The sequence below is a fragment of the Gadus chalcogrammus genome, chromosome 2 (assembly GCF_026213295.1).
Source record: "Gadus chalcogrammus isolate NIFS_2021 chromosome 2, NIFS_Gcha_1.0, whole genome shotgun sequence".
Taxonomy (NCBI): Eukaryota; Metazoa; Chordata; class Actinopteri; order Gadiformes; family Gadidae; genus Gadus; species Gadus chalcogrammus.
Genome location: NC_079413.1, coordinates 3,815,057 through 3,835,347, shown reverse-complemented (window position 1 = coordinate 3,835,347; position 20,291 = coordinate 3,815,057). Strand labels below are relative to the sequence as shown.

At 53.1% G+C, this 20,291-nt stretch overlaps 2 protein-coding genes across 3 annotated transcripts in view; both read left to right on the top strand.

Moving 5' to 3' along the window:
• Positions 1-4,256: 4,256 nt before the first annotated feature.
• On the top strand, positions 4,257-11,357 carry LOC130403972 (trichohyalin-like; the record flags this gene model as incomplete). The annotated part of the gene is made up of 8 exons (XM_056608536.1): positions 4,257-4,379; positions 4,491-4,595; positions 4,801-7,926; positions 8,055-8,202; positions 8,747-8,852; positions 9,045-9,411; positions 9,500-9,574; positions 11,301-11,357. Coding segments are annotated over 8 exons (4,107 nt in total), but the record flags the coding sequence as incomplete, so codon positions are not given.
• A 5,051-nt stretch (positions 11,358-16,408) lies between these two features.
• The window catches only part of LOC130369942 (ATP-sensitive inward rectifier potassium channel 12-like), a 6,024-nt gene continuing 2,141 nt past the window's right edge, over positions 16,409-20,291 (top strand). For both annotated transcript variants that reach the window (XR_008892924.1, XM_056575561.1), the window contains exons 1-2: positions 16,409-16,867; positions 18,848-20,291. The exon at positions 18,848-20,291 is cut by the window's right edge. Coding sequence is in view for 1 of the 2 variants with exons in the window: in XM_056575561.1 (XP_056431536.1) it covers positions 18,936-20,216 (1,281 nt within the window). In the remaining variant the exon portion in view is untranslated. The remainder of the gene's footprint in view (positions 16,868-18,847) is intronic.

The window sequence follows — 20,291 nt, the reverse complement described above, 5'->3', positions numbered from 1 at the left end:
GGTTCTCTCAGGGCTCACGATGTGTCTCTGTGGTTTTCTCAGGGCTCATGATGTCTCTGTGGTTCTTTCAGGGCTCAGGTGGGCAGTGTCTCCCGCAGCGAGGCCGATCAGCTGGGAGGGATGGACTCCTGCCCTCCGTCCAGTGATGTTCGTCAGCCGCACCATCATAACCAAACAAGGGTAGGATACCTGGAAATTGTTCAAATTAAAACTTTGTGAGGATACCTGGATAAAGAATATCCTTAAACAACTAGTAACTTTCTCAGGGATTTGAATCAAGATGTCTTGGTAACCCAAGCATCGCTTTGGTCAGATGGGCGTAGCGGACGCGGGGTAAGCGGGGGACATGTCCCCCGCACTTCCCGTATCAGTGCCCTCTGTCCCCCACACTTTTTACAGCCATTACAACCATTCAATTCATTTTTAACACGTGGAAACACGTTTTTCCGAGCCACCTTTGAACGCACCATGAGCAGGCGGAGCCAGGTGGCAAACGCCGCTATCGTGTTGTAATTTCAGAGACGTTGATTCAGATCTGTTTCAAGCATGTTCAGCAAACCAGCAGCCAAGAGGAAAAAAACGTTACCTTGTTTTCTCCAAACAAACCGTCTAAGTTGAGTAATGCTGTTGCATGTTGTTTAACTAAATGATGACTGACTAATAGATGTCAATATATCAAGTTAAGCTAGTTAACTATTGTTAACTGTTACCTATGTTAAATCGCTTGCTAGGTGCAGAGGTGATAGTAACTAGTGACAATTACTCTGTTACATTTCCTTGAGTAACTTTTTGGATAAATTATACTCTTAAGAGCTGTTTTACTGCAAAATACTTTTTTACTTAAATTATTCTAAGGTAAGCACAACCGTGAGAACTTGTGCTCACGGACGGTTGTTTTGCACATATTTGTGACTAGACCATGACTGACATGTGATAACACCATGTCTGGGAGCACCCAGTATTGCTTTCATGGAAAATGGAATGAACCTTGCAGTCCATGCTATGTTCGAAAAATACATATAGTCTAATAAATGAATAACAAATGTGGCCAGACGTCACCCAAGGTCCAAAGAAGGGCCACAAATGTTAACATCACAGTTATTTAACTGTAGTGGATAATCAACATCGAAACTTTATTACTTTTTATTTAATGTAACCCTTATTTCATTTTTATTATATTATTGTTTCTACTTGGGTCTAAAAGAAATCTAGAACCGAAAATATTATTTTATAATAGTTAATCAGGAGAGCCTGTAGCCTTAGATTCCCTTAGTTCAAAAGGTAAATGCTGACATGGATGTTTAAATATGTAGTTTATATTTAATTTCAAAGAGACATTTTGTTTATTTATTTGTAGATATTATTTGACTACTGCATTATTTGTGTTTTAAAGAAAGCAGGTATAGGTCATACCATTAGTCAGTGGAGCAAGTAAGTTACATATTCATTTAGTCTTTCGGCCTGTAGCATATAAACAAAATGAAGCAACTGTCCCATATTTCTAACTGCATTTGAAGTAGACATTGAGACTCACCAAAAATGGGCACTATTTTCAGACCCCCTGACCCCCTGTATATTACTGTGCCCCACCAACATTTTTGAACACCAACCGCCACTGGTCTTAGTCTTGATTGCACATCTGTTTTGTCATAGTTGACGACGGGAAATGTAAAATAGCTACAGCTTCATGTCGATATGTTTATTGTTGTCACTTTCACTTGTCACTTCTTGCCATTACATTAGATTATGTGGCTTATTACCCTGTTACCTTGTCACCTCCATTCCATTTTGGTGCTGATAATTTGAAACAGGAATGGTGTTTTACAGAACTTTTCGTGTTCAGTGTTGTCATTTGGCACTTAAATATCTGGCTACTTACCCTGTAGATGCTCGAGGGTCATTCTGTGTCAACTCAACCAGAGTTTGGCAGCTTTAGATTTTGACTTTAGATTCTGATAGTATATAATATTAAAGAACTAAAGTCGGTCCCCTGGTGCTGTGCTGTTTGTGGTTATGTAGCCACTAAGGAGAGGTGCAACTGAATGCGAGAAGATGATAAATCACTCAATAGACCTCTGAACAACTTGTCCCCCTCGCTTCTGAAGTGATGGCTACGCCCCTGTTATCATTGCGGAGTTTGGCCGCCCCGTTCTGAGCTCCTCTCCCGCAGAGGACCCGGTCCTGATCGTTCTGCCCCCTGCTGGTCATCGACAGCCACTGTTGATTCTGGAGGAAGAACATAATAGAATATTGCGCTAAATATCAGTTTGTTCCCTGCAGGCTGAAGCAGCCGACCGCAAGAAAGGATGGATGATGCGCCAGGACTCAAAGGGACAGGTGAGTCTATGGATGGATGAAGGAAGAATAGATGAATGGATGAACAGATGATAGGATGAGGGACCCTCCCTGGTGCGCTCTCCTCTTTAATGCTAACAGAAGTCAGCTATCTGATTCTGATGAAGTGAATCCCAGTGCTCCCACTGACTCTGATCTCCCCTTGCAGTGGCAGAGACACTGGTTTGTGCTGGACCACCAGACCCTCAGCTTCTACCGGGACCCCGCGGCTGAAGAGGTTTGTGTCCCTGTCTGTAGCCTAGGACCCAGCCCCTCCCATCAGGAGGTCAGAGGTCAGGGTCTGATCCCCGGTACTGGGCGCCCCCTGCTGGTGTGTTTCAGGCGTTGGAGGCGGACGGGGAGATGGACCTGTCTACCTGCTATGACATCACAGAGTACCCCGCTCACAAGAACTACGGCTTCCAGGTCCATGTGAGTGACACACACTGTGATGGCTCAACGGATACGGATTATCCTGGCTGTAATAGTCACTGCTGATACCCCGTCATGTTACCCAGCTGATATGCCAGCGTGTGCGTGTTCTCAGACCAGAGATGGAGTTCACACGCTGTGTGCTCTGACCTTCGGGACCAGGCAGAACTGGGTCCAGGCGGTGCTGACCAACACGAGGCCTGACCTTAACCGAGAGGTCAAGGGGTAAGGGGACGGCCTGCTCTTCAGGATTTATGTATCTGATCAAATGTGTGTGTGGTATTCTTTATCTCAGTTCCCCTTATAAAACGGACCATCTCCTAGTGAACGGCCGGGGTTAGGAAGGCCCTGCCTCTGGAGAGCCGTCAGGGAGCACTGGGCCAGCCCCTCAGTGATCGATAGCCCCCTGAGGTCGGTCCGATCCGTACACAGAAGTCGTCTATGGCAGTTAATTCAAGGCTCAAGCTATTCACACTAAATACTGCACACAGCACTATTGCATGCTGGGAATTCCTAATGCCTCCCCCCTCAGTGCCAAGCAGGGTGAGCATTTAACGAAGGAAAGGCAGAAACACACGGAAACAGAGGCGGTACTAACAACAAAACACACGTCCGTAGTCCCAGTTATCCGGCACGCTGGGTGCTTGGGTTTTGGGCTGTCCCTCACCCAGCGTCTCCTAACAGCCGGACCGGGAGGTTACAGTCCACTGAGGGCCGAGCCGACGAGGCCGGCTCCAGGGAGGGCGACGGCCGGCCAGCGGGCGTCCCTCACCACCGCTCTGTGTCTCGTTACAATTCAGCGTTTCTACAAAGTCCTCGGGGCAAGACGGCGGCAGACGGGCCCGGCGTGCGTCATGTGACCCCCCTGAGGCGCGCCGCCGGTCATGTGACCCCTCTGAGGCCACGTCCCAGCAGCCTCAGGAGGAGGCGCAGGAGCAGGCGGCGGAGGCTGCAGACGGGGCCGCCCTGCTGTCGGAGTCTCCCTCCCCCGCCGTCTCCTCCTCCTCCTCCTCTGGCAGCTCGTCGGCCCCCTCCTCCTCCCCGGTCCCCAGTGGGCTGCCCTACCTGGAGGAAGAGGAGGAGCCAGAGGAGGAGGAGCCAGAGGAGGAGGAGGAGGAGCCAGAGGAGGAGGAGGAGCCAGATGAGGAGGAGGAGCCAGAGGAGGAGGAGGAGCCGCAGGAAGAGCCGGCCGTGTGTCACCGGCGGCCGCCCGTCGCCACACCCTCTGATCCAGGTGAGAGGGTGAACGCGCCGTCAGGAGGAATGGTACCTATCAGGGTGTTGTGTTCTGATCTGTGATTCAGGAGTCCTTCTCCAGTTCATCATCCTCTGTGGCTCCTCTCTGTATCATCTACCCCTCAGGGGCAGCGGACCTCTGCGGTGGTGTGGGGAGGCCTCCGGGGTCAGAATGGGACGGATCCGCAGGACCGCCGGAGCCTCTGCCAGCAGAGGCTGAGGGGGGGGAGGCCGAGGGGGGAGAGGCCGAGGGGGGGGAGGCGGGGCAGGGAGGGCCGCAGGTGGAGCCCTCGGCCCCCGTCAGCTACGCCCGTGGCACCCCACAAGAGAAGGAGAAACCGACGACTGAGACGAAAACTGGACAGCTTCTGGAAGAGGTGTGGTCTATGAGTCTGTCGGCCAACGATCTGTTTTTACTGTTTCAGTCCTTTTTGCTCCTCTGTACTGATTAACTGATTCACCGTGGACGCTCCCTGGCCGGCTCACAGCTGGACCAAACCCAGCGGGAGCTGACCCGTCTGCAGCAGCTGAACAAGAACCTGCAGGATCAGCTGGAGCGAGAGAGGCAGTACCTCCTAGCAGGGGAGGTTCAGGTACGACGCATCACACAGAGGAACGTCATCAGACTTCAGATTACTTTATAATACATATAATAATAATTATATTAACCTTAAGGCTGATGTGTGACTACACCTGCCCTAACAGGCTACATGCATACCTTTAAATTTAGTAAAAAAGTGAATTACAAAATTGTTCAGAAATATTTCCCATCATGAGTTGCAAAATGTCTCCTTTTAGAACGGAGCTTCAAGTTCACCGTCGCAAGCGACTGCTTTCCACCGGCTGCAGAGGATTAACCACGACCTCGGCCACGAGCTGGCGGATCACAGGCCGAGCCAAGAGGAGGGCAAAGAGGCGGAGCTCCGCAGGAGGGTGGAGCTGTGGGCGCAGCAGTCCCAGCTGCAGCTCACCGGCGCCGCCGCCGCTCCCGCGTGCGTCCAGCTGGGGAAGGACCGCCGGCCCTCTCAGGACCGACAGCACCCTCAGGACCGACAGCACCCTCAGGAACAGCAGCACCCTCAAGACCGCAGAGAAGAGTGGGAGCGTCAGATCACATCTCTGCAGTCCCAGCTGCAGCAGAGTGAAGACCAGAGGAGGGAGGCGGAGAGGTCCCTGCTGAAGCTGCAGCAGGAGGCGCAGCAGGAGGCGCAGCAGGAGGCGCAGCAGGAGGCGCAGCAGGAGGCGCAGCAGGAGGCGCAGGGCCACCAGGCCGTCCAGGCGGAGGCCGACCGACTGAGGGAGCGGCTCCGCGAGGCGACGCTTCGCCTGCGCTCCAACGAGGAGGCACAGGCCCAGAAGGAGCTCCGCCTGCAGAAGCACCTGGTGCTCCTGCAGGAGAGTCAGGACCGGGAGCGCAGGAGGCTGGCCTCAGGCCTGGACCAGGCAGAGCGCCTCTCCCTGGACCTCCAGGAGAAACTGGCCAGAGCAGAGCAGCAGGTGCAGAGTCTGAGTAAAGGCCCCTCCTGGACCAGGGACATCCAAGAGGCTCAACAGCAGCTCCAGGAGGAGCTGGCGTGCACGGTGGCTGCCGTACAGACACTACAGGACGAAAGAGAGCAGCTCAGATGCCACTGCCAAGAGCTGGAGAACCAGCTGGGGGAGGTGGACGCAGAGGTGGACAGGTTGCAGAAGCGCCTGAAGACAGAGGAGACAGACTACTACAACCTAGAGCACTCCTTTGAGCGGGTGAGCGAGGACCTGCAGCTGGCCCGAGGGAAGGTGGAGGAGCGGGAGGGAGAGCTGCAGGACATACGAGAAGGTTACGAGAGGCTTCTGGACCGCAAGGAGCAGGAGCTCAGTGAGGTCTTATTGAAGATGGAGGTTCTGGGGAACAGTCTGGAAGAGACCGAAGTTAAACTCAGCGAGGTGCTGAAGGTAAGCTCATGTGCTTCTCCTGAGCAGGACCAGTCTGTGATATCGGTGAAGTATGACCAAAGGCAGAAGGATGAAGCCCCTCTCGATATGAGCAACGGCCTTCCTAAGGTTCGGTCCAACAGCCTGACGTCCACCGGTCTAACCGGCATAGAGGTCAACCAGCAGAACATCGATCCACCCGATGAAGAACACGCCAGAAACCGGTCTCGTTCGATCGACCCCTCGTTCCAGTACTTTGTCACAAACGAAGAGGACCAGGACAGGTTCATGGCTGTGATCCAGGTCCTTGAGACCAAGCTCTATGTCACGGAGGAGAAGCTCAGGAACATTACCCAAAGACTGGAGGACCACCAGAGTCACGTGACGTGCCAGGACCCTCACCTCTGCTCTCAGCTCACTCAGAGCAAAGCCACCGCGCAGCACCTGAGCCTACTGCTCCACAAACAGGCCAAGCAGAACCAGCGCTTCGCCCAGCAGACGGAGCGCCGCTCCAGGCTACTGGTCCACACCTTCAGGGCTGCGCTGGCGGCGGTGGAGGCAGCGAGGCAGACACTGTTCGCTCTGCATCACAATCTCAAAGACGGCCACAACAGAATCGACGCCACAGAGCTGGAGAAACAACTCGCCACCGTGGTGGCCTGCCTCCAGCAGGGGGAGCAGAACGCAGAAGAACAACAGCAGGAGTCGTACTACTCCATCAGAGAGGAGAGTAGGATCAACAGGAATGAGATATCCACGGGGGATGAGATGGTCATCCTCAGTGACACTGCTTCGGACGTCCTGGAAGGGAGCGCTGGCAGACTGTGGGTGAACGAGGCACTACTGGTAGAAAAGATGATTCTTGCCCTACAGAAGAGAGAAGGCATGGCCCTCTTACAACTGGAGCCAAGTACCCACGTTGGAGATGTTGTGCAAAGGTTAAAACGCTTGACATCTCAGAGAATAGATTTAAAGAAGGAACGCAACAGCAGCGAGTCTCTGAACTGTGCCATTGGCAGAGTGTGTGCTGAGGCAGAGGTTATATACACAGCTTTTAAATTGCAGGGGAATTATGGAACTTGCAGGCAGGCCCAGGAACAGTGTCCTGATCCAACCTTATTAACTAAAACGAGCTTGGCAGATGTTTGGCCGCCAGAGTTTGCTGCTCATGAGGAGCCGGGAGATCCAGAAGACGGAGGCAGAGAAGAGGCTAGCGAGTCCATCAACAAGGACAAAGAACAACAAGTGGAAGCTATACTCGTATCCCAGCTCCAAAGAAGGGCTCAAACCTTACGGGAACTCTGCAAAGAGCTCTGCGATATCGAAGCAGGCAGTGAGAGCAGTGTCGACCAAAACGTGGACACTCCTTCCACTGCAGACTCTAAATGGGTACGGGAACAGGTCATCTTGATCTACCTTTATGAGCGACTCTACTTGGATTTCAATCTAGAAACGCTGCAACGCAAGGAGGAGCACGACCGACGGCGAGCACTGAGCCAAGAGCAGGAAGCGGTTCTTCTTGAGGAGCAGAAACAATGCAGCCGGGACCTGGAGCAGCTCCGACAGGAGAAGACTGTCCTCAGAACACAGCTGGAGGAACTCGAACAGAAGAGAACGGTCGCAGAGGCCGGCAACCACCAGCTTCTGGAGAACATCCAGACCATCGAGAACGACCACAAGGAAAGGATCATCAAACTGGAGAAGCAGTTCCAAGAAAAGATCAGGGAGCTGCAGCGCATCCACGAAGAAGAGATGAAGCACTTGGTGGTCTACTTTTCCAAATCCGCCTCCGTTTCTGACTCCAGCACCTCACCATTGGACACGAGCAAACCCAACGCAGGCGTGGAGACCGTCGGACCAGAGGAACCTTCCTCCAGGCCAGAGGGGCAGCAGGCGGAGCTGGAGACGGAGGGCCAGACCGCAGGAGCGGAGCTGGGAGGCCAGACGGGCAACAGCGACGACACCTCGACCATGAGGAAGGCGTACCAGGCAGACTTTGAAAAACTGAAGGTAAATAAATCATGAGGCATTCATCCATTTAATCCACGAACCAGTACGCTTTAGATAGTATCATCAATAGATTAGCTGTACAGCCGTCGAACACGGTCATTGGACCCTGTGGTGTTTGCTCCCCGAAGGCCTCTTGTGACCAGGGTATCAGCGCCATGGAGGAGATGTACCGGCGACTGGTGGAGGACCTGAGGCAGCAGCACACCAGGGAGGTGGCGGAGCTCCTCAAGGAGAAGGAGGAGCTGCTGGAGGAGGAGACGGCCGCCACCATGGCAGGTAAACAAAGGAGCATCCGACCTAGCATCCAACCTAGCATAGGAGGTAGCGTCTGACCTAGCATCCAACCTAGCATAGGAGGTAGCGTCTGACCTAGCATCGGACCTAGCATCCGACCTAGCATCCAACCTAGCATAGGAGGTAGCGTCTGACCAAGCCACTAAACTGTCTGGCCTAGTGTCTGACCTAGCGTCTGACTTGGCATCGGACGTAGCATCAGACGTAGCATTTGAAATAGTAGCGTCTGACGGAGCATAAGACATAGCATCTGAAGTAGTAGCATGTGGTGTAGCATCTGACCTAGCATCGGACCTAGCATCTGACCTAGCATCGGACCTAGCATCTGACCTAGCATCTGACCTAGCATCGGACGTAGCATCGGACCTATCATCGGACGTAGCATCGGACCTATCATCGGACGTAGCATCTGACCTAGCATCGATCGTAGCATCGGACGTAGCATCGGACCTAGCATCTGGTGTAGCATCTGTAGTAGCCTGGAGGATGGCAGGCCGTCAAAGACCCTGACCTGTTTGGTGATCAGCGATCGTGGCGATGAAGAGGACGCACCAGGAGGAGCTGAGGAGGAGCCGGCAGTCCCAGCAGCTGCTGGAGAGCGGGGACCTCGCCCGGCTGCACGCAGAACACCAGTGAGGAGCCGCTCCTTCACCACACAAAATACAGTACACATCACTAACAGTCATGTGTCATTAGCTAACCATGAACAAATGACTGACAAAATACTCCATTGAATGTGTGGTGTGGTGGCGTGGTGTGTGGTGTGGTGGTGTGGTGTGTCCTGTGGTGTGTGCGTGCGTTGGGCTTGGTGTCGCGCTCCGCAGGAAGGAGCTCCAGGCTCTGCGCGAGGAGCTGGAGGTCCTGTCGCTGCAGCACGCCCACCGATGCGTGGAGAACGCCGAGATGGTCCAGGAGCTCCAGAGGGAGAGGCGGGCCGGGGCCCGGAGGGAGAGCCAGGGGCCGGGGAACCAGGAGGAGAGCCAGGGGCCGGGGAACCAGGAGGAGAGCCAGGGGCCGGGGGACCAGGAGGAGAGCCGGGGGCCGGGGAACCAGGAGGAGAGCCAGGGGCCAAGGAACCAGGAGGAGGGCCAGGGGCCGGGGGACCAGAAGGAGAGCCGGGGGCCGGGGAACCAGGAGGAGGGCCAGGGGCCGGGGAACCAGGAGGAGAGCCGGGGGCCGGGGAACCAGGAGGTACCTAAGGGCCCAAATCGTTAAACCTGCTCTGAGGAAGTGTGTACTCGATGTGTGTGATGATGTCATACTACTGCCATCCCTCCAGCTCCAGGAGGCGGAGCTACAGCGACTCAGACAAGAGGCTCAGAGGCTGAGAGAGGAGCTGAAGACAGCACTAACGGTACACGTAGAGCTATGGAGATAGAGATACACCACGTAGAGCTATGGAGATAGAGATACACCACGTAGAGCTATGGAGATAGAGATACACCACGTAGAGCTATGGAGATAGAGATACACCACGTAGAGCTATGGGGATAGAGATACACCACGTAGAGCTATGGAGATAGAGATACACCACGTAGAGCTATGGAGATAGAGATACACCACGTAGAGCTATGGGGATAGAGATACACCACGTAGAGCTATGGAGATAGAGATACACCACGTAGAGCTATGGGGATAGAGAGACACCACGTAGAGCTATGGAGATAGAGAGACACCACGTAGAGCTATGGGGATAGAGATACACCACGTAGAGCTATGGGGATAGAGAGACACCACATAGAGCTATGGGGATAGAGACACCACGTAGAGCTATGGAGATAGAGATACACCACGTAGAGCTATAGAGATACACCACGTAGAGCTATGGAGATAGAGATACACCACGTAGAGCTATGGAGATAGAGATACACCACGTAGAGCTATGGAGATAGAGATACACCACGTAGAGCTATGGAGATAGAGATACACCACGTAGAGCTATGGAGATAGAGATACACCACGTAGAGCTATGGAGATAGAGATACACCACGTAGAGCTATGGGGATAGAGATACACCACGTAGAGCTATGGAGATAGAGATACACCACGTAGAGCTATGGAGATAGAGATACACCACGTAGAGCTATGGGGATAGAGATACACCACGTAGAGCTATGGAGATAGAGAGACACCACGTAGAGCTATGGGGATAGAGAGACACCACGTAGAGCTATGGGGATAGAGATACACCACGTAGAGCTATGGAGATAGAGATACACCACGTAGAGCTATGGGGATAGAGATACACCACGTAGAGCTATGGAGATAGAGATACACCACGTAGAGCTATGGGGATAGAGATACACCACGTAGAGCTATGGAGATAGAGATACACCACGTAGAGCTATGGGGATAGAGATACACCACGTAGAGCTATGGGGATAGAGACAACACATAGAGCTATGGGGATAGAGATACACCACGTAGAGCTATGGGGATAGACAACACATAGAGCTATGGAGATGGAGAGACCTCAGCATCATCCACCCCCATCACTGCCTCAGTCCTAAGACTCGACTTCAGACAGGATATACAAGTGTGTGTGTGTGTGTGTGTGTGTGTGTGTGTGTGTGTGTGTGTGTGTGTGTGTGTGTGTGTGTGTGTGTGTGTGTGTGTGTGTGTGTGTGTGTGTGTGTGTGTGTGTTGCAGGACAAAGCCCACGTCCAGAACAAGCCCCAAGCTACCAGCCAGAGGTCCAGCTTCTGGTCCCGCTCAGACAAAAAGCCCACGGTGCAAGGACACGCAGCCGGTGAGAGGGAGGGTGGGAGAGAGAGAGAGAGAGAGAGAGAGAGAGAGTGAGAGTGAGAGTGAGAGAGAGAGAGACTCACCCTTGTTATTTATTCCAGATGACATCATCGTGGCCAAGAGTGATTCTGCTTGTAGGAGGAAAAAATCGTTCACTCAACACATCAGAGAAAGATCAAAGGTACAGTCCACCACTCATCCTCCGGCAGAGGGAGGTTTAGCCTGAGTTTATAAACCTATTCACGCTTTTCTGAAGTCATTAATGTTACCGTTACATTGAATCGAGTGTCATTAACCAGTGGGCTATCTAACCTGTTCTCCGTGGGGGGTCCCAGAGCCTGAAGGAGGGCCTCTCCGTCCAGGACAAGAGGAAGCTGTTTGAGTCATTGTGAGGCTCATCCATCCATCCATCCATCGATTCATCCATCCATCGTGGCTCCTGGACCAGTGGGACAGAAGGCTTCTCCTCTAGGAAGAATGAAATAGGATGGAATGTTTTCATTGGATTTTACTACTGCAATTCTTGTCACTGATATTTGCAAATAGATACGTGTGTGTGTGTGTGTGTGTGTGTGTGTGTGTGTGTGTGTGTGTGTGTGTGTGTGTGTGTGTGTGTGTGTGTGTGTGTGTGTGTGTGTGTGTGTGTGTGTGTGTGTGTGTGTGTGTGTGTGTGTGTGTGTGTGTGTGTGTGCCACTAGATGGCGCCTCTGACGCATGATAAACAACAAGCCGTCCTAACGCTCCATTCCGTCTCTTCAACCGAGCGGAACGAATCGTTTCCTTTGTTAAGTTCTTCATTTTATGACCAAAGATGTCTGGCAGAATATTTTACTTAAGAGAGAAATTAAATGTTTAAACTGTTCGACTCTTCTGAATATTTCTTGATGTTTTACATATCAGCTAAAATCTCCAGCCCTCTGGATAGACCCCGCCCCTCTCACGGTAGGCCCCGCCCCGCTGACAGATAGGCCCCGCCCCACGACAGGTAGGCCCGGCCCCATGACAGATGGGCCCCGGCCCGCTGACAGGTAGGTCCCACACTACACATGTTAGCACAGGGACTGGCGCTAGCCAGCGCCACGTAGTGAACCTGTAAGCAGTGCAGACGGATTCTGTTCTGCTTGGGGACTGTACTTCATCCTGTGGGTTCACCACGCACGCACCGTGGGCCGGCTGAATGTGAGGCCCTGACCTGCCTGTAGGTGTAAATGTGGTGTGTAAGCACTAAGTAGATGTGCCGTGGCAGTATGTGTGTGTGTGTGACCCTAGGTCATACACACACATACTGTACATGTACACACATCGTTTGAAGCCTGTGGTAGATGAGGGGCTCCTGCAGGACAGACGCATTCAGAATAAGATGGAGACCTCCCACAATAAACACATCCCCAATTTCTGCCAAAGCCATTTACTCATTAGAGGAAATGCAAGTAATGTCCTTAATGAGAAACATAAAATTTGATTTTATATCATTGTACACCAGCTTAGAGGCTAGCCTGCTGAATCCGAGCTTGGAGGCTAGCCTGGCAGTCTAGCCTCAGCAGGCTAGCCTCCAAGCTTGCATTCAGTAGGCTAGCCAAGCTTGGAGGCTAGCCGGCTGAATGCAAGCTTAGAGGCTAGCCGGCTAAATGCAAGCTTAGAGGCTAGCCTGCTGAATCCGAGCTTGGAGGCTAGCCTGGCAGTCTAGCCTCAGCAGGCTAGCCTCTAAACTTGCATTCAGTAGGCTAGCCAAGCTAAGAGGCTAGCCGGCTGAATGCAAGCTTAGAGGCTAGCCGGCTAAATGCAAGCTTAGAGGCTAGCCTGCTGAATCCGAGCTTGGAGGCTAGCCTGGCAGGCTAGCCTCCAAGCTTGCATTCAGCCGGCTAGCCTCTTAGCTTGCATTCAGCCGGCTAGCCTCTTAGCTTGGCTAGGCTGCTGAATGCAAGCTTGGAGGCTAGCCTGGCTAGCCTCTAAACTTGCATTCAGTAGGCTAGCCAAGCTTGGAGGCTAGCCTGCTGAATGCGAGCTTGGAGGCCCTAGCCACCCAAAGGATTGGGCCCAGAGTGACCTTGAGCGGCAGGACACAGTGTGTGACCGGTGCAATGTGTGAATTCCTCGGAGCCGGTCCAAGCTATGTGCTGGAGCGGCGTAACTCTGCTCGGCCTCACAGAGGGAATCCAAGGCCTTCTGTCTTAGCTGAGGGGATCGAGTTCGCACACAGGAAGGTGGCACCTCGTTAAAGGCCGCCCTTCCTGTTTTCCGCGTTGGGTCTGGGCCGAGAGGACCTCGCCTCCCTCGAGGAGACACGGTCAACACACAGACGCTGCGTGTTGACCGTATCTCCCTCCCGGAGATACGGTCAACACAAAGCCTCTGGGTGCGGTCTAACGCTGAGGTTCAGTGATCGGAGGCGCTGAGGACGAGGCTGTGAGGGTGAGACCCAACCTGCTCTGCAGCTGTGCTCCGGAGCATTCCTCCCGCGGTCGGGTGATGGATGGGGGGGGGGGGGGATGCTCCGTCTGATCTGGTAAACAAGCGGGCTGGCGGCTGGCGGAGGGGGCAGGGGGGGGGGGGGGGGGGGAGGTGCCCCGTCTGATCTGGTAAACAAGCGGGCTGGCGGCTGGCGGAGGGGGCAGGGGGGGGGGGACGAAGGTCAACGTGGAAAATGGAACATACCCGTAAAACGCCGTATCATGTGACCGCTGGGGTTTAATAATGCAGACGGGTCTCGGGAGACGGGAGCCCCTGCGACCTTTGACCCAAGGAAACCAACAGCATTAATTGAATGGATGGAATTAATTATTCAGTTCTTAATTATGTTCAGTACTTTTTATGGAATAAATTATTTGCTTTTCATATTATTAAAATCTTCAAGGCTTTTAAAATATAATCTAATATATTACAATCTCAGCATTATTATACTGCGGTTATCTTTGATGAGGAAACCATCGGCTCGGTGAGTCGATGGTTTCATTAGAGAGAGAGAGAGAGAGATCTCTCCCCGCTCGCCCACAGACACTCATCCTCCACATCTGTGTCGCCCCAGCGGGTATGACATCACTGACAGCCACTAACGAGCAGCCCTCCCGCCCCGCCCCCTCAGCCCGACCTCCCGACCAATCAGAGCCTTGTGTGGAGCTCTCCACAAGAGGTGCACCTGCTGGCCCATTTAGCCCAGCAGAGAGCAATTACTGCGTCTTGGGACTGGAAGAAAGGATAACCACACAGCTCCCTCCAGCTGCTCTCTGCTCTGGTCTGCAGCTCTATGTTAACGTAGCTCCATGTAGGCTTAGCGCTATGTTTACGTAGCTCCATGTAGGCTTAGCGCTATGTTTGCGTAGCTCCATGTAAGCTTAGCGCTATGTTTACGTAGCTCCATGTAAGCTTAGCGCTATGTTAACGTAGCTCCATGTAAGCTTAGCGCTATGTTTACGTAGCTCTATGTTAACATAGCACTATGTTTACGTTGCGCTATGTTAACGTAGCTCCATGTAAGCTTAGCGCTATGTTTACGTAGCTTTACGTTAACATAGCGCCATGTTTACGTAGCACTATGTTTACGTAGCTCTATGTTTACGTAGCTCTATGTTAGCGTAGCTCCATGTAAGCTTAGCTCTATGTTAACGTAGCTCCATGTAAGCTTAGCGCTATGTTTACGTAGCTCTATGTTAACATAGCGCTATGTTTACGTAGCGCTATGTTAACGTAGCTCCATGCAAGCTTAGCGCTATGTTTACGTCGCGCTATGTTAACGTAGCTCCTTGTAAGCTTAGCGCTATGTTTACGTAGCTCTATGTTAGCGTAGCTCTGTGTTAGCGTAGCTCTGTGTCAGCGTAGCTCTGTGTTAGCGTAGCCCTACGTGGGTGTAAAGGGATGGACCAGCTCCAGCTCTGTTCCACGGACCCCTCAGACCGCCCCGCCTCCTCCTGTCACTCAGGCCGGACCTCAGGCGCTGTGGGGACACTGGGGGGGTTCAGGGCCTGGGGGACACTGGGGGGGTTCAGGGCCTGGGGGACACTGGGGGGTTCAGGGCCTGGGGGACACTGGGGGGGTTCAGGGCCTGGGGGGTCAGGGTGCGTGGTCATCTGATCACGTCTGCCCCGGATCAGTCTGTAGTTAGGCTGGCCGGGGCGCGGCCTCCTGCGCCCGACGGGCCTGAAATAGCCCGGCGACAGCCCCCCTAACGGATCATCTGCCCCCAGCTGGGCGGCGCTCAGACGACTGTAACCCACTTCCACCGCAACACGGGCCGGCGTGAAGCACCGCGTGTTAGAGAGCACACACACACGGGCACACACACACACACACACACACACACGGGCACACACACAGGTAGACACACACAGGTAGACACACACAAAGGTAGACACACACATGTGCAGACACACACACACACACACACACACACACACACACACACACACACACACCACTCTATGGGAACATACTCTAGCTGATATTGCTATCAGCTAGTTAGATCCGGTTGATCAGCTAGTTAGTTCCGGTTGATCAGCTAGTTAGTTCCGGTTGATCAGCTAGTTAGATCCGGTTGATCAGATGGTTAGAGGATGTGAGTGTCTGTGTGCCCCTCCCAGGCCCAGAGAGCGTCACCAGAAGAAAGAGATGGTGTGAGCGGCGTTTGGTTCTCCCCCCGGAGGAGCGGACCCTGGAGGAGCTCTGAACACGGTGAGTTCTGTTCTGACGGGAGGAGAGAGCCATGAACCAACGCGTCCCAGAATAGCTGCTCGTGGAGTCAGGAGATGAGATCGACTCATCAGTCGTGACATCGCAGTGTGAGACACCAGGAGACAAAGGAACACGCAGTGGTATTATGGTCTGTAGAACATTACGCAACATGCAACCAGGGGGAGACTGACGATAACATCAACAATCATGAAAACATATAAATATTAAAAAGGTTATATCGCTGTGGTGGGGGCTGTGGGGTCCCGGTGGGGGCTGTGGGGGTCCATGGTCCCAGTGGGGTCTGTTGGGGTCTCTCTGGGGTCCCGGGGGGGGGCAGCTGATGTTTTGATCCAGGACTGCTTACTGTACGTAAACGTATCGGCCCGAGCCCCTCACAGCATCAGGTGGCACCGCAACCCGCACGCACGCACGCACGCACACTCACTCACTCACACAACCACACACACACACACACACACACACACACACACACACCGCTACAAAGACACACAGCACAGGCTCCAAATGCCAAGGAGCTACGGTGTCACCGAGAGGGAGGGGGAAGGGGGGGGGAGAGGGAGGGAGAGGCTGGGAGAGTGGGAGAGGGAGGGAGGGAGGGGGGATAGAGAGAGAGGGGAATCGGAGGGAGAGAGAGAGAGAGAGACAGAGACAGAGAGAGAAAGAGAGAGAGTGAGAGAGAGAGAGGGGGATTGGAGTGAGAGAGAGAGGGAGAGAGAGAGAGAGAGGGAGAGGGAGAGAGAGGGGGATTGGAGTGAGAGAGAGACAGAGACACAGAGAGGTCCACAGCGCAGCGATCAGACAGCAGAGAGCTTCCTGACGAGGAGACTGAGGCGAGGGAGGGAGGGAGCATCCACATCAGAGACAGGTTGACTGATCGACGTCACTTCCTGATTGGAGCCCGGCTATTTCTGCAGAACAGCCCCCACCTGGCCGGGGGTCTCGAGCTCTGTGGCGGAGCCGTCGGACCAAGATGGCGCATGTGCTCTACAAAACAAACGCTCCTGAGAGGACTCCGGTGTGATCCCGACTCCGGACGCTACGACCTCCACCGAGACGCTCGCTGCCCGGAGGGGAGACACTTGATGGAGGGAGGGGGGCCCACAGCAGGGGTACCGCTGATCGACTGCCTGGTCTGAACCCCGGAGCCCTGGGGGTCTCGGAGAGCAGAAGCCGCTTCAGAAAATGCAACAGTTTTCCGGGAGGCGCAGGAACGGAGGTGAGCTGCCATCACCTGACAGGCTGCGGCCGCGAGGCTGATCGCACCTCTAAATATACCCCTCAGCGCCGCCCGGGGCGCCAGCCACGCTGCCGGAGATCGGTATTATCTCTACCATGAAAATATGTTCCTGGCATTGTTGTTATTTTACCTCTGCTGTTATTCTTAGTGCAATGATATAAGAATAAGAAATGTACACTAAAATGTGTGCACTACTAATTAGTCTGTCTGTCTGCTGTCTATCTGTGTGTATTTATCTATCGAACCATCTAGTTAGCCATCTGTCTGTCTATCTGTCTCAGCATCTAGCTAGCTATCTGTCTGTCTGTCTGTCTGTCTGTCTGTCTGTCTGTCTGTCTGTCTGTCTGTCTGTCTGTCTAAGCATCTAGCTAGCATCTATTTGTCTGTCTGTCCGTCTGTCTGTCTGTCTGTCTGTCTGTCTGTCTGTCTGTCTGTCTGTCTGTCTGTCTAGCTAACCATGTATCCATGGATAAGGTCAGAATAGAGAGTGGGAGATGTGTAGCGCGGTGAGCCTGTTGTCAGATCCTGGCAGCGCAGTGATCTGCTCGCTGAGTGCTGAAGAACCGGCTCCCAGAATGTCAGATATTAATATCCCTGGTCCACCCCACGTCTCGCTTCCTAGCAACTGGAGTTCTCAGGAACCGTCACCATAAACACACACACACATACACACACACACACACACACACACACACACGTGCGCACACACACGAGTGCACGTGCACAAACTCACACACACGCATATACAAACACACACAGTCACACACATACATGCGCATACAAAAAAAAAACACACACACACACAGACACAGAAATACACACACGTACAGACACACACACACACACACAGAAATACACACACGGACACACAATAACACACTTACATTCACACACAAAGACACACGCACACCAATTCATACAAATTCAAGTCTAACCACCAGTTGATTTTTCTTCAGTAGAAACAAAACATGACTTTAACAATAAACCGTGAAATCTGTGGGTACTGACCTCCATTGCAGCTGGAGAATGATTTAGCAACGTCAATTTAAGAACAGAATGAGGGTTTGTTTGCTGACGGAGCTTCACTCTGTAACAGGGAACACCGGTACATCCATTTGACTGTTTGCGTTTAAATAGCTTAGCGAGCCATTAGCCTGAGCACAGAGCAGAGGGCATCGTAATGGACTTCAGCCTCAGTGGCCAATCTGGATTCAAAATCAATAACTCAATCAATCAAATCTTAGTGGCTCATGTTGTTATAATGAATTTAAACAATCAATTAAGATGATGATTATTGATTGGATGAATGCAAATAAAAATTATAATAAACAAAATAATATCAAAATGCCATGCCTGTAGTACTGTGCAGGGCTTCAGGGGATCAACCAGTCCCTCTCCCTCTGTCGGTCTAATCTTTCACTCTCCTTTATTTGTACATAGTACTCTAGCTTCTAGTTGGGTCTGGTGATGACTCCAGCAAACAGGTGGCTTCAGAGTGGTGGGGCTTCTGACTCGAGGCTGGCTGCTTATTAATGTTTATCTCACAGAGAAGACTTGTATTATCAAACCGTGACGGCGGACTGTAAGAATTATTCGATTGTTTGTATTTATTTCATGCTTTTATGTGTCCAAATGCTTGACTGCATTCTCAACGTAATCCCGACAGAGCGTTTCTAAAGATAGAACAGGAGCAGCAACTAGTCAGAGGAAATTAAATAACAAGTAATTCGATCATTCTATCTGATTCTGTTAGCACAGAAGCTCTGAACCAATAGGACGCTGTTGGAAACACCAGACATCTATCACATTAAAAACATTTGAATGTCAATTAAGTCAAAACCAATGACGCATTTGTTGCATCTTTGGATTGGGAAGTGAGGTGCTAGCGAAACTATCAATATAATAGAGAATTGTGCCACGAGAAGAACTGAATATTGTTTGTTCCTCTGTCCTCCCCAGAACTGGCTGACGTCACGATAACACAACATACCGACGTTCTGCTGGTGAAAGACTTTCATCTCCCCGTCTCATTGGTCCTGACAAAGGCATGAGTGTTGGACGGAGCCCCCACTACAGCGTCGTGTCCTGTGAAGAGCGAGGCCTGCCTCTGGGCGCCATGCCGGCCGTGGGCAGCTTCGGGAACGGGAAGATCCATACGCGGCGCAAAGCACACGGCCGCTTCGTCAACAAGACCGGCCAGTGCAACATCAGCTTCTCCAACATGGACGAGAAGTCCTCGCGCTACTTATCGGACATCTTCACTACCTGCGTGGACATCCGCTGGCGCTACATGTTCCTGGTGTTCAGCCTGGTGTTTGTGGCGTCCTGGCTGACCTTCGGCCTGGCCTTCTGGGCCATCGGCCTGCTGCACGGGGACATGGAGGCCGGGGAGGACGACGACAGCTTCACGCCGTGCACCATGCAGGTCCGCACCTTCGTGGCGGCCTTCCTGTTCTCCGTGGAGACGCAGACCACCATCGGCTACGGCGCCCGCTACGTGACGGAGGAGTGCCCCATGGCCGTCTCCATGGTGGTGCTGCAGTCCATCGTGGGCTGCATCATCGACGCCTTCATGATCGGCGCCATCATGGTCAAGATGGCGCGGCCCAAGAAGCGCGCCAAGACGCTGCTGTTCAGCCACAACGCCGTCATCGCCATGCGGGACGGGAAGCTGTCGCTCATGTTCCGGGTGGGGAACCTGAGGAAGAGCCACATCGTGGAGGCCCACGTCCGCGCCCAGCTGGTCAAGCCCCGTCTGACGGAGGAGGGCGAGTACATCCCCCTGGACCAGATCGACATGAACGTCGGCTACGACAAGGGCATCGACCGGCTCTTCCTGGTCGCCCCCATCACCATCATCCACGAGATCGACGAGGAGAGCCCGCTGTTCGGCATCAGCAAGCAGGACCTGGTGACGTCGGACTTTGAGATCGTGATCATTCTGGAGGGGATGGTGGAGGCCACGGCCATGACCACCCAGGCCCGCAGCTCCTACCTCTCCTCGGAGATCCTGTGGGGGTACCGGTTTGAGCCGGTGGTCTTTGAGGAGAGGAACCACTACAAGGTGGACTACGCACACTTTCACAAGACCTTCGAGGTCCCTTCCACGCCGCGATGCAGCGCCAAGGACATCGATGACCAGAAGAGTTCGACCTCCAGCGGTCATTCGTTCTGCTATGAGAACGAGCTGGCCTTCATCAGCAGGGATGAGGAGGACGAAGGTGAGGTGATGAAGGACGGAGCTCTGAGGGAACCTCCAGCGCGGCCGGAGGAGCACGTGAAGCTCGGCCTGGATCAGACTCCGCTGCGCAAGGAGTCAGAGATATGATCCTGCTGGGTGAAGGTTCTTTCTGGATTATTCGTTTGGTTCCTTCCAGATGCAGGAAGGAGAGTGAAAGAACTG